At 40.8% G+C, this 12,287-nt stretch overlaps 1 gene segment (V, D, J or C); it reads left to right on the top strand.

Annotated features, from left to right (window-relative positions):
• The first annotated feature begins 2,806 nt into the window (after window positions 1–2,806).
• LOC101548667 (T cell receptor alpha variable 8-3-like) lies at window positions 2,807–7,824 on the top strand. The segment is given in 3 exon segments: window positions 2,807–2,888; window positions 3,009–3,299; window positions 7,664–7,824. Coding segments are annotated over 3 exon segments (498 nt in total).
• Window positions 7,825–12,287: the final 4,463 nt, after the last annotated feature.

Raw genomic sequence — 12,287 nt, 5'->3', positions numbered from 1 at the left:
CCCTCCAAAGGAACCCAGTGGAATTTTTGATATAAATTTCAAAAACATGTAAAACAAGGTAATTAGAATAGAAATGAAATTGGGCTTCACTTGTGTGAGTGTGAGGGGTGGGTGGGGGAGGGGCAGGCATGGAGTTTGGCTAGAAAGACATATATGTGTTTGTGTAATTTTAAGCCTTGCCTTATATTGTGTTGTTTTAAATCTGTAAATTTTTAGTAATTTGTTACAGAAAATAGAAAATAAACAAATTCGTTTTAAAAAATCAGTTTTTGCCTTTTATTTCACTCCACAGAAGTATTTTATTACAATAATATAAATGGGTATATGATTCAAAGGACATTAGACGATTTTCATAGACATTGAGCTATTGTTTGTTTTTGTTTGGGGGCCATACCCAGTAGGTGCTCAGGGCTTATCCTGCACTCAGGGATCACTTCTGGTGTGTTCAGGGGTCCATATGAGGTGATCAAACCCGGGTTGGGGCCATGCTAGGCAAATGACCGACCTGATGTCCTATTGCTCTGGTCCTTGGAATGGAGACTTCCTTTGCATAGTTATTTTTGCCTTTTCTTGAGAATGTGAACAAAACTTTTTTTGTTTGTTTGTTTTTGTTTTTGTTCTTTTGGCTTGGATTGTGTTTGGGGGCAGACCGGATGGTGTTCATGACTTATTCCTGGCTCTGTGTTCAGGGATCAATCCTGCTGGTACTTGAGAGACTATATGTGGTGTCAGGGATCAAACCCAGATCAGCTGTGTGCCAGGCAAGCTACTTACCCTCTATGCTATCTCTCCAGCCCCAGTAAATAGATATTAATGCATGCTGCTTTTCTATATCCTTATTTTCCAGTCTCAATTTCCAACTCCATCCCTCCCTCTTGCCGATAAAAGAGCCACTCATCATAATTATAGTTTTTCTTAATATGTCATCTCAGAGTTATTATAATTATTGCTGTGATTTTTTTTACCTCTTTGGTTTAGTTTCCATACTTTTTAAAATTTTCATTCTTTCATCAATAGAACTTTGATGGGCAATGAATGAGTATGCTTCTCTAGGAACAATTATTCACAAAGATTTCAAATACCAGACTTATCATGCCTTCACAACTTCACAGCTGTGAGAGAAAATTCTGCAGGTGAAGACAAACAAGAAAATGAGGATCCTGAGGGCGAATTTGATCTTGTACTGCTAGAAACAGTCTTAGTCTTGGGGGAAAGGGTTTTTGAATTTTATAAAAGACCCTATTGGCCTGATGGGAAACATGTTGTTTCTTTACTCTTTATTTCCCCTGAAATTGATTTCTTGGTGTGATGGCTGCTTTCTTCATCCCAAGAGTCTACAAGCTAACGTAGGTGCAGAGAAAAATTTTCTTTCAGAATAACAGCTTTCGAGTGGGTCACAGTCAATGATACTCTCATTTCACAAGAACTGACTTTCTCCCATACAAGACTGCTGAGTGCCTGTCTCTATTAACTTTCTCTGTCAAACAACTCCCATAACTTGTGCTCCTCTCAAAACTTCTCTCAACTTAGGTCAGTGGATGGCATCCCTAAGAGTTTAGGATTAATACATACTTATTTTCATTCTGTTTTTAATTTCTTCAAAGAGTAGTTTATATTTTTTCCAATACCTGTATCAGTCGGCTCTATTTTAGCTTTAGATATTCAAGTCTGTCAGTATATCCTGACAGTGTAAAATCAAGTCTGGGCATGGTATTTCAGCACGCTTGGCAATGGGATATTTGGGGGGGGAATTTTATTTTTAATTTGCTTATTAATTGCAAATTAATAATTTTCATATCATGTAAAGTTATTGATCTAAAATCATCAAACTGTTGTAATTATGCTTGAAGTAGATAAAGATAATATAACTTGATTTTCAGAGTAAGGTCTCATGTTCTAGACTTGTATATCTGTTCTTATTTTTTGATTTCATCAACAAACACAGCTAGCATTCTACTGTGTTCTCTCAAATTTCGATCTTCTGCGATAAATGCATTCCCAAGTTCAGCCTAGGGGAGATGATTTATTTTTCTCCTCTTAAAGAATGGATTTTTTGGCGTTAAAAAAAATCTCCAGGGGCTGGAGCAAGAGCATAGCGGGTAGGGCGTTTGCCTTGCACGCGGCCGACCCGGGTTTGAATCCCAGCATCCCACATGGTCCCCTGAGCACTGCCAGTAGTAATTCCTGAGTGAAGAGCCAGGAGTAACCCCTGTGCATCGCCGGGTGTGACCCCCCCCAAAAAAAAAAGCAAAAAAAAAAATCTCCAGTAGACTCCAAGATCTAATAGGTTTACTGAGCAATCAGCTTGTCCATACGTTATTCCTTTACTTTATAGGTTTAATTTTTCACGGAGATAAGGAATAGTATTATCCAATACTAGGTATTAAACATCATATATTAGGGAAGAAATAAATATGTTCAGTGGGAATTCTTTTTGGAAATGTGTGAACAAAAGGGAAAGCACAGATGAGCTTCTGGTTGAAAAATCTGGTCACTCCGTTCTGTGTCTTACCTCCAGAGGGCGATGTTGCACATGCTAGAGCTACAGGTTCTATTGAAGATCAGCCCCCTTGCTCTCAGTCCCTCCCTCCTTCCCAGAGTTGAAGGACCGAAGCTTCCTCTCAGACATCCTTGAGGTCAGAGAGAAAGAAGTGAGAGAATCAAAAGCCAGAAAGCACATGAGACATCGCAGCCATTTCTGTAGTTTTCCCTAACAAGGAAGCAAGGACTTGTCCAGCACGGCCTTACTCACATTTCTCTTCTCCAAAGCTCACCTCTGCTGTCACTTTTCTGCTGGCTTAGAGGAGACCTTCCCCAAAGCAGCCTGCAGTGCAGCTCAGCCATGCTCCTGTTCCTCGTGCCTGTGCTGAGAACGCTTTTTGTTCTGGGTGAGTAACGTTCCATTCTAGTTCCTAGTCACACAGAAGTTTTCTTACTCAACTTTTAGTGGAAATGCTTGATCAGGACCAATTGGCACTGCTTTCACTGGTAATATAATAATTTCGCAGGAGCTGCCAGAGCCCAGTCAGTGACACAGCCAGACGCGCATGTCTCTATCTCTGAGGGAACAGCCCTGGAGCTGAGGTGCAAGTACTCATACTCAGTTGGAACTCCTTTCCTCTTCTGGTATGTCCAGTACTCTGGGCAAGCACTCCAGCTTCTCCTCAAGACCTCAGGAGGCACCTTCGTCAAAGGCATCAAAGACTTTGAGGCTGAACTTAAGAAGACAGAATCTTCCTTCAACTTGAAAAAACGTGTTGCTCACTGGAGTGACTCAGCCAAGTACTTCTGTGTCGTGAGTGACACAGTGCTTGAGACTGCAGGGGGAGCTGAGCACAGACTCTGTGAGACACTTGGGAGGGAAAGCGCCACTGAGAGATTTGGGATGTGGGCATTGTTCTCATCACACAGGGAACTTAATGGCATGGTTAGGACACCATATAGGGGATGTTTCACTTCTTAGTCATCATTTTATCTTTCAACAATTCAGAGAGCGAAGCAAACTTTTGGTGACTTATTTTCTTCTTACTAACTCACTGCTTTCCCATTTTGGTAATTTAGAAATTGTTTCCCAGGAATATTTTTCTTGCCCACATTTCCCCCTCAATTTTAGACACCCTATTCAGGAGAGAGGGTTGATGAAATTAGAATATGTTGGTGTGCTCATGTAGAGAATAACATTAGGAATATTGCAGTTATAAAAGTAAGCAACTCATTTAAAGAATATTTCTTCAAGGACTATTAAGGAGCAAGACTAAATCTAGATGCCCAGGTCCATTAATATTTTTAACTTGACCTTGTTTTATTTTTCCAAATAATAAAAATAAGATTCATGTTATTTGATATCTTAACCTTTAAAACTTCATATCAGAAATCCTTAAAATTGGTGGAATAGTAACTTTTGTCGATTACTCAAAATGCTATATTCCTTCCTGTTTTTTCCTGTTATGTGTATTTTCATATTACTTCACAAGAATTTTAGAAATTGTTGGAATATTAAAATTGCCAAAGCTTTGATATTACTATAATCATGTGCAAAGTTTATCAATGCCTGATTTGTGAAGATCTATGAACCAAACTTCCTTCCTTCTTTCTTCTTGTAAAAAAAGTCTTATATACTTGTGAAAAGGATTAATGTTGTTAAATGATATTCTTATCCAAAACGCTATACAGATTTAATGAAGTCACTATAAAAATACCCATAATTTTTTTTCAGAGACATCGACCAAATGCTGTGGAAATTTTTAAAAAGTAATAAAGACCCCCCAAATAGCCAAAGCAATCCTTCAGGAAAAAGATGAAAAAAGAACGTGAAGTTTCATTGTTCCTAATTTTGAACTGTAATGCTGTCATAACCAATACTATGTAGTATTGAAATAAAGATGTTCTCAAACAGGTGGAGTAAAATTGAGAGCCCAGAGACAAGTCCTCAGATATACAGCTAATCTTTGACAAAGGAGCAAAGTATGAATGTCTTTCAACAAAAGGTATTGACAAAAGCGGTCAGTCACAAGTAGAAAAATAAACTCAGACTCATATATCACATCATGAATAAAGGTTAATTCAAAATGAGCTAGAGATCTTGCTATCAGATCGTAAATTATGTTGAATGAAGCATAGACAGAACCTTTCATGATATTGAATCTAGAGGCATCTTTATAGATTCTGTGCCCTGCCAACCTTTAAGGGGTTGTCCCCAAGTTCCCCCTCCCTCCCACAAACATAAGAATTAATCTGCTGAAAAACCCAGGTACATGGGACTAGTGGCTGAAAACTCTAGGCCTCCAGAATCAGGAATGAGCTCCTACTCCCATCTCCCTGCCCTTCCAGTTTCCTGGCAGTCATACCCAAAAACTGCCTCTGGGCACCATTTAAGTGCATTAATGGCCATGATCCAGAGACTCACAAATGAATCTTAGAAGAGAGCTGCATGCCACGGAGATGCCTCTGGAACTCAAATACTTAAAAATTTTAGAATTCCAGGAGCACCAAGCACAAAAGAGGCCATGTGACACCTCATATTTTTCATAACAAGCAGTGCAAAATAAATCCTTTAGCAATCTGCCTATGGGGCAGTCTTGGATGGTGGTGGGAAAATGTGAAATAATGATGGTGGGAAGGTGTAATGACGGTGAAACTGGTGTTGAAATACTGAATATAAGCAATTATTCTGACCAACTTTATGGAAATAAAATTAAAAAAAATAATCTGTACCTTAGCCAACCAAACAGAAGCAAGAACGAATAAAAGGACTACATCAGATTAAGAAGTTTCTGCAACAAAAAAAATTAAAAACAAACAAGCAAAATAATGACTTGGTGCCAGAGAGAGAGTACAGCATGTAAGACACTTGTCTTGCTGTGACCCATCCACCTTGATCCCCAGCATTCCATGAGGTCCCCTGGGCACTAATAAGAGTAGTTCTGAGCACAGCTGGTGTGATCCCCCAACAAAAACCAACAATGACAATAAATAAATAAATAAAATGATGAGTAGAACAAAAAGATACCCAACAAGCTAGGAATAAATATTTACCCACCACTCATTTGACAAAGGGTTACTATCCAAGATATATAAAGCACTTGTAAAGCTCAACAAACAAACATCTAATCAAAAAGTGGGGAAAAGAGATGAACAGACACTTCCTCAAGGAAGATATACAAATGGCCAAATCGCATATAAAAAATGCTCTGCATAACTTATTATTAAGGAAATGCAAATTAAAACAACAAATATTGCCTCACACCAGTGAGACTGATACACATTAAAAGAAACAAAAACAACCAGTGTTGCTGGGGATGTGGGAGAAAAGGAACCTCAATTGGTGGAAATGTTAACTGGTCTAACCTCTCTGGAAAACAATGTGGACATGTCTCCAGAAAAACTGAACTTCCATGGGCTCTAGAAATTACTTTTAGCCTCTACCGTAAGGGCCCCAAACCACTATTTTCAAGATATACACGCTGTTATGTTTATTGCAGCACTATTTACAATATCTAAGATTGGGAACAACCTGTGTCCCCAAGAACTGTTGAAGGGATTAATAAACTGTTGTATACAGAATACTAATTAATATACAGAATGCTAATGCTTTTAATACAATTACTTCTTATAGTACCAATTAGTAAACAGAATACTAATACTTGTTATATTTAAGTATAAGAAAAAGAAATATGCAATTTGTCGCTGAAGGGGTCCTCTACTGAGTAAGTCAGTCAGAAGGAAAGGGATAGACACAGAATGATCTTTCTCACAGGTGGGATATAAAGAAACATAGTAAGGGAATGACATATGTCAATGGTAACAACCTGAGATTTGGTTACAATAGTGATCTTACAAGGTGGGGGTGGGTGGGTTGGGAGAATAATAGGGAAGAGATCCTGAGACAATGGTGGAGGACATCAGACACTCATGGCGAAGGAGGGGAGTGTTGTCAGAACATTGTATGCTTGAAACAATAAGAGTATTGTAAATCACAGCGCTTCGTGTGGACAAACAAAAAATGCCAAATTGTTTTTGTAGTGAAGTAACTTGGTAGTCTACTGTGTATTCTCAAAATAAATAAGAAGCTTGGAGCTCTCTCACCGCCTGCCTAGTTATATCCCAAAATTATGAGGGGTTGGAGTAGCAATTACAAATAGATGTAGTTATATGATCAACAGATGTGAAGTCCTTCCCTCAGGGAAGCTTCTACTAGGACAAATTCTCATCCAGCAAGGTGATCCGTCTAAGGCCGAGATACCATCTAGGGGTACACTTCTCTTTTCCTTAGTCCATAACCATTTAAACATTCATCATAATTCTACTTCTTAATAATATTAGTCATTTGGTATGAACACAGTAAGAGATACATTAAGCTTATAAGGGACCTGTCCCGAAGATATCTCTTTACAGATCCCAAACTGAGTCCTCATCCAGATGAGCCCTTCCTAACCCCAGCAGGGCCCTTATCCAGTTGTTTCTCTTTGGATTATGACAGAATTTGTCCATGACCATGCTCTTAACTTTAAAGTATTATGGCACTTGACCTGCCCTGTTTCCATGCCAGCATAGCTTACAATTTGCTTTCGATGCCAGGGTAGCTTACAATTTTCCTTGAGTCCGTCCAGTCCCTTCATCGGCACCCTGTTGTTGGAGTACGAGGAAGTAAGGACAACTGAGGCTAAGTCAAGTAAATATGATAGATGCCCAGGAATAAGTGTTATTTTGAGTCAACTAACTCCCAAGTTACAAAGAATAGCATTAACTGTTTTCCTGTGTCTATATGAAAAGGACATTGCTCTAAAGTAAACTATTAAAAGGACATAAGAGAAAGAGAAAAGCAATATTTTACTTACAACTATGAAATTCAGAGTCCTTAGAAGAATCTGCCCTTACAAGTCATAATAGGGTCTGATTTTAGGATACTGATTATTCACAGATAGGGGAAGCAGAGCACAGAGGAGAGGTTAAAGATAAACATAGATGAATAGGAGTGCCTCGGGAGCACTGTGGTGGGTGTAACCCAATAAACCTTAAGCTCCCTGTGGCAGAGGAGAAAGAACAACCCAATGTTATCCTACAGTCTATGCTAATAAAATGTCCATTTTATAACAGATTTTAGAATAAGTGCACTATAACAGAATTTGAAAAAATGAAACACACTCTGTGGAATTTTTTGTAGACTTTGGAAAAGAGAAGGAATATGTGAATGAGTTCATGGGGCTTGGAGAACCTTTGGTTTTATACTGGCCTCCAGAGGGCGCAGTTGCACAAACTACAGAGTTTGTTCATCAGCATCATCTGCTCAGTCTTACATCCCCCTTCAGCTTTGCAGACAGGTGACAAGTCAGAAGGTGCCTGACTCATCTCAGAACCTTTCACATTTTTTATCTAAGCAAGGAAGTTTTCCAGCTTAACTTTTCCCTCACACTCTAGTGCGAAAGAGGTGCAGCAACATCTCTGATCAGGGGAAATTATTCAGGGAAGAACCACAGGGCTTTTCACTGCACTGCCATGCCGCTGTTTCTCATCTCAAACCTGGGGATCCTATTTGTCCTGAGTGAGTAAAATTTTAGACTGATCTAGAGTTCTTCAGCTTCTAGCTAGAAACACTCAGAGCAAAATCTTCGCTGCTTTCATGATATAACATTGATTTTGCAGGAGCTGTTGGAGCCCAGTCAGTGACCCAACCAGATCCTCAAGCCTCGGTCTCTGAAGGAGAATCTCTGGAGCTGAGCTGCAAGTACTCGTATTCAGCAGGAACTCCTTACCTCTACTGGTATGTCCAGTATCCCGGGCAAGGACTCCAACTTCTCCTTAAGTACTTCTCAGGGGATCCCTTGGTTAAAGGCATCAAAGATTTTGAGGCTGAATTAAAGAAGACAGAAACTTCCTTCAACTTGAAAAAACGCGTTGCTCACTTGAGTGACTCAGCCAAGTACTTCTGTGCCGTCAGTGACACAGTGCTTGAGACTGCAGGGGGAGCTGAGCACAAACCACTCATGGTAGTGGAGTTTCAGAGAGCCAAGCTCTCTTCCTGTGGTATTTTCAAAACTGAGTAGTTTTATTTACTTTTTTAATTTACTTAGTTATTTGTTTATTTATTTATTTACTTTTGGTGTGTATTATGATAGAAAATAAGACAAAGAAAGAGGAGCACTTTTGTATAATCAAGCAATTCTGTGTCTGATGTCTTGTTTTTTGTTTCATGGTCATTGCGTATGATTGTTCTGTTTATTTGCTTTTAGTTTTACTTCAAAAATGAAATTTTATTTCTTCCTAATTTATTCTGGAAGATTGATGATTCTAAGAATTTGTGAACTTCTAAATTTTCTATTTTTAGGATGCAATTATTTTTAGTAATCCTATGATTCTTTGGCTTTCTGTTCTATATCATAACATATCCTCTTTTGTTTCTTATTTTATTCGTCAGAATTTTCCCCTCTCTTTTCTTTCATCCCACTGTCTTTCAAACAAGCCAGAATACAGAAGCTCTGGAAAATAAAATAGTAAAGGAAACAACAAATGGCCAAAGGCAACAGTAAATGGAGAGTTGCTGTCCAGAATTGAGTTTCCCTGGGGGTTGGGTGTTGGAGACTTTGGGACACTGGTTCAGGCAAGAGCACATTCTGGTGTGTAGTGGTGTTGGAATGATGTATGCTTGAAACTTTTATTGTACAATTGTAAATTATAGCATCACTGTATCACTGTCACTATCATCCCGTTGTTTGTCAATTTACTCAAGCGGGCACCAGTAACATCTCTATTACACTCAGTCCCGAGATTTTAGCAGCCTTTCCTTATTTGTATTTCCCAACGATTGGAGGTTCTTTCAGGGTCAAGGGAATGAGACCTCTCGTTACTGTTTTTGGCATGTTGAATACGTCACGGGTAGCTTGCCAGGCTCTGCTGTGTGGGCAGGATACTCTCGGTAGCTTGCCAGGCTCTCCGAGAGGTATGTATATATCTTTTACTGTATTCGGAATATGAATATGCCATGGGGAGGTTGCGAGGCTCTCCTGTTCGGGCAATAGACTCTTGGTAGCTTGTCAGTGTCTCCAAGAAGGAGAACAAGGCTATTAGATGTTGTACGGCCGCAAAGTTTCCGGGAGCTTGGTTTTATAGTCTCTGGATGTTGGCCTTTGGTGGGATCACATGGCGCCGTGGGTAGTTTGTGACTGTGGCTGCCAGGCTACTGGAAAATGGGGAGTCTGGATGGAGAAGGCTCAGTCCCAATCCGAGCTGGCTTGGATATCTTAGCCCTGGGTCCCACACACCTGGGTTCCTCTGCTGGTCCCTTCATGCGTGAGGCTCATCCAGACATGTGCAGAGTGGCCTTGAGCATGGTTGTGGCTGGGTTCCGGAGGTCTACAACTTACACTTGAACTTACAGGTTCAACTAAAAGGTTCAACCTTCAACTTACAGGTCTTCAAATTACAGTATATCCCATAAATAAAAAAATTAATTGTAGCACTGTAGCACTGTGAGAGTCTCTCTCTCTCTCTTTTTTTTTATTTTTTATTGAATCACCATGTGAAAAGTTACGAAGATTTCAGGCTTAAGTCTCAGTGATACAATGCTCAAACACCCATCCCTTCACCAGTGCCCATGTTCCACCACCAAGAACCCCAGTATACCTCCCACACTACCCCCAACCCCCACCTGTGTAGCTGATAAGTTTCACTTTACTTTCCCTTCACTTTGATTACATTAAATATTTCAACATAAAACTGTTGGGGCTGTGTTAGGGTGGAGCAGATCTCTGCCCACAGGAGGCGTGGAGGAACAGGCCGAGACAACTCTTTCTGCAACAGCAAGGGGATTTATTCAGACCAGCATGCTGGGGCTCTCACTCAGCTCTCACTCCTATGCAGAGGAGGGTTAGAGAGAGAGAGAAAGAGAGCCCCGTATACAGAGTTCAGGCTTTTTATACACCTTAGTAAATAAGATTACTTTGATCATTATTCTCATTTTTCTCATTTTTCCAAGGTTACTTTGATCAACGTTTTCATTTTTCCCAGGTCACTGTGATCAACATCCTCATTTTTCAGGATCAAGGGGGGGGTATGACCATGTCTTTCCTGGATATTACCAGGTGTCTGGTCAGTTTCATTTCCTGAAACAGGTCCTTGTTTTGTGTAGCTTAGATCATACTGCAAGGCATTGTTTTACAGAGATTGATCAAGAAAGTTAGCAAGTTACAGAAAGCAATCAAGCAAGTTAGCAAAACATTAACCCTATGCTTTGCTGCTACGTGGCCCAAACCGTTCAGCTGAACTGAGCTATCAGGGCGAGCCCATGTATACTGTACCGTATGGGTCCATATGGTCCTGTACTACGGACAGGACCATATGGACCCATGAAAATGGGCGAGATTTCTCCTGTGTCCTGACTGGTTTGGATGAAGCTGAACATTTTCTCCCTTCAAGCTGCCTTCAGAAAATAATTCCAGTATATTGAAAGGGGCAGTGTTCCTTTTCTTACAAAAGCCTGGCTGGTCTTTGACATGCAGATCTCAGGTGCTAGCCAGGCCTGATCTTTGACATTGTAGAGTCTGGGCTGTGGCCCCACCTAGTCTTTGGGATGTAGATTTCAGGTGCTATCTAGTTTGTAATTGACATGTAGATTTCATGTGGCAGCCCAGCCTTGTCTTTGGGATGTAAATCCAAGTGCTTTTAGCCCAAGAAAGGTTTCAGTTTTGGTTTTATATCTTCTTTCCAGAGGCCAATCTTATACCCCTGCAGATGGAAGGAAATAATGCATATTCTACTGCCTCAATGTTCTTCCTGGAGCTTCTTTTGATGCCTTTGGTGATGTCACTTTATTACACCCTTTAGAGGTACCCTGGTCAATTAAAGGAGATCATGGGGTTCTCTACTTTTGTCAAGAGTCAGAGGGAACCTTGGCCCTCCATGAAATACATTTCCTCTGCGTTCCTTGTCTCAACGCCTCTGGCCGCACGAATATTCACGCAACATAAAACTTACTATTATTTTTTGAAATTTTCTTCCTAAAACTGAACCTGCTGAAAAGGCAGCATTTGATAATTTGTTTTCCCTTGCTGAGAATGAAGAGATATGAGAGCTATTGCAGCTGTGCAGTTTTGATTTCTGTATTTTAGTAGCTAAATCCAGGGAAATTTCTGCCAAAAATTGCATAATTGCAAGCTCGTACCTCTTTTTAGTGGGCCTTATAAGATGGTGGTCACCATGCCATTCCCCCGGAAAGGAAAAGCCAAGAGAGAAAAACCTTTCCCCTCCTGGGGCAGCATGGGGCCCTGGCTTAGTTCACAGTCTGGAGGCATTTCTGCAAGAAGCTGCTGGTGCTGAAGGTAGTTAAATGGCCTCTGGGATCAATACTATGATAGTCTCTTGCCCGAGTGCCTGGCTGTCTTCCCCAGGGCCCCTCAGAGGGGGTGGATTTCACCTTCCCTTCCCACCCCGAACAGTGCTCCTGCGACCGAAGACCTCCGGAGCCTAGCCACAGCTGTACTAAAAGCCTCTCTCCACACAATCGGACGATCCTCACACATGAAGGTACCGGTAGAGGAACCCAGTTGTGTGGGTCCCAGGGCTGAGTCCTCCAAGCCTGCTAGATCGGGACTGGGCCTCTTCCACCCAGATTTCCAGTTTTCCAGTAGCTAGGCGGTCACACCCAGGAACTGCCGCTGGCACTTGTAATCCCACCAACGGCCAACACCCAGAGACTAAACCAGGCTCCCGAAAGACATCTTATAGCCTAGTTCTCCCTCTGGGAGAACCTGACTAGCTACTGAGAATTTCCTGCCCACATGGGAGAGCCTCAC

This window comes from Sorex araneus, chromosome 3 (assembly GCF_027595985.1).
Source record: "Sorex araneus isolate mSorAra2 chromosome 3, mSorAra2.pri, whole genome shotgun sequence".
NCBI lineage: Eukaryota > Metazoa > Chordata > Mammalia > Eulipotyphla > Soricidae > Sorex > Sorex araneus.
The sequence above is the reverse complement of the archived record's forward strand: the minus strand, read 5'-3'. Positions and strand labels throughout refer to the sequence as shown.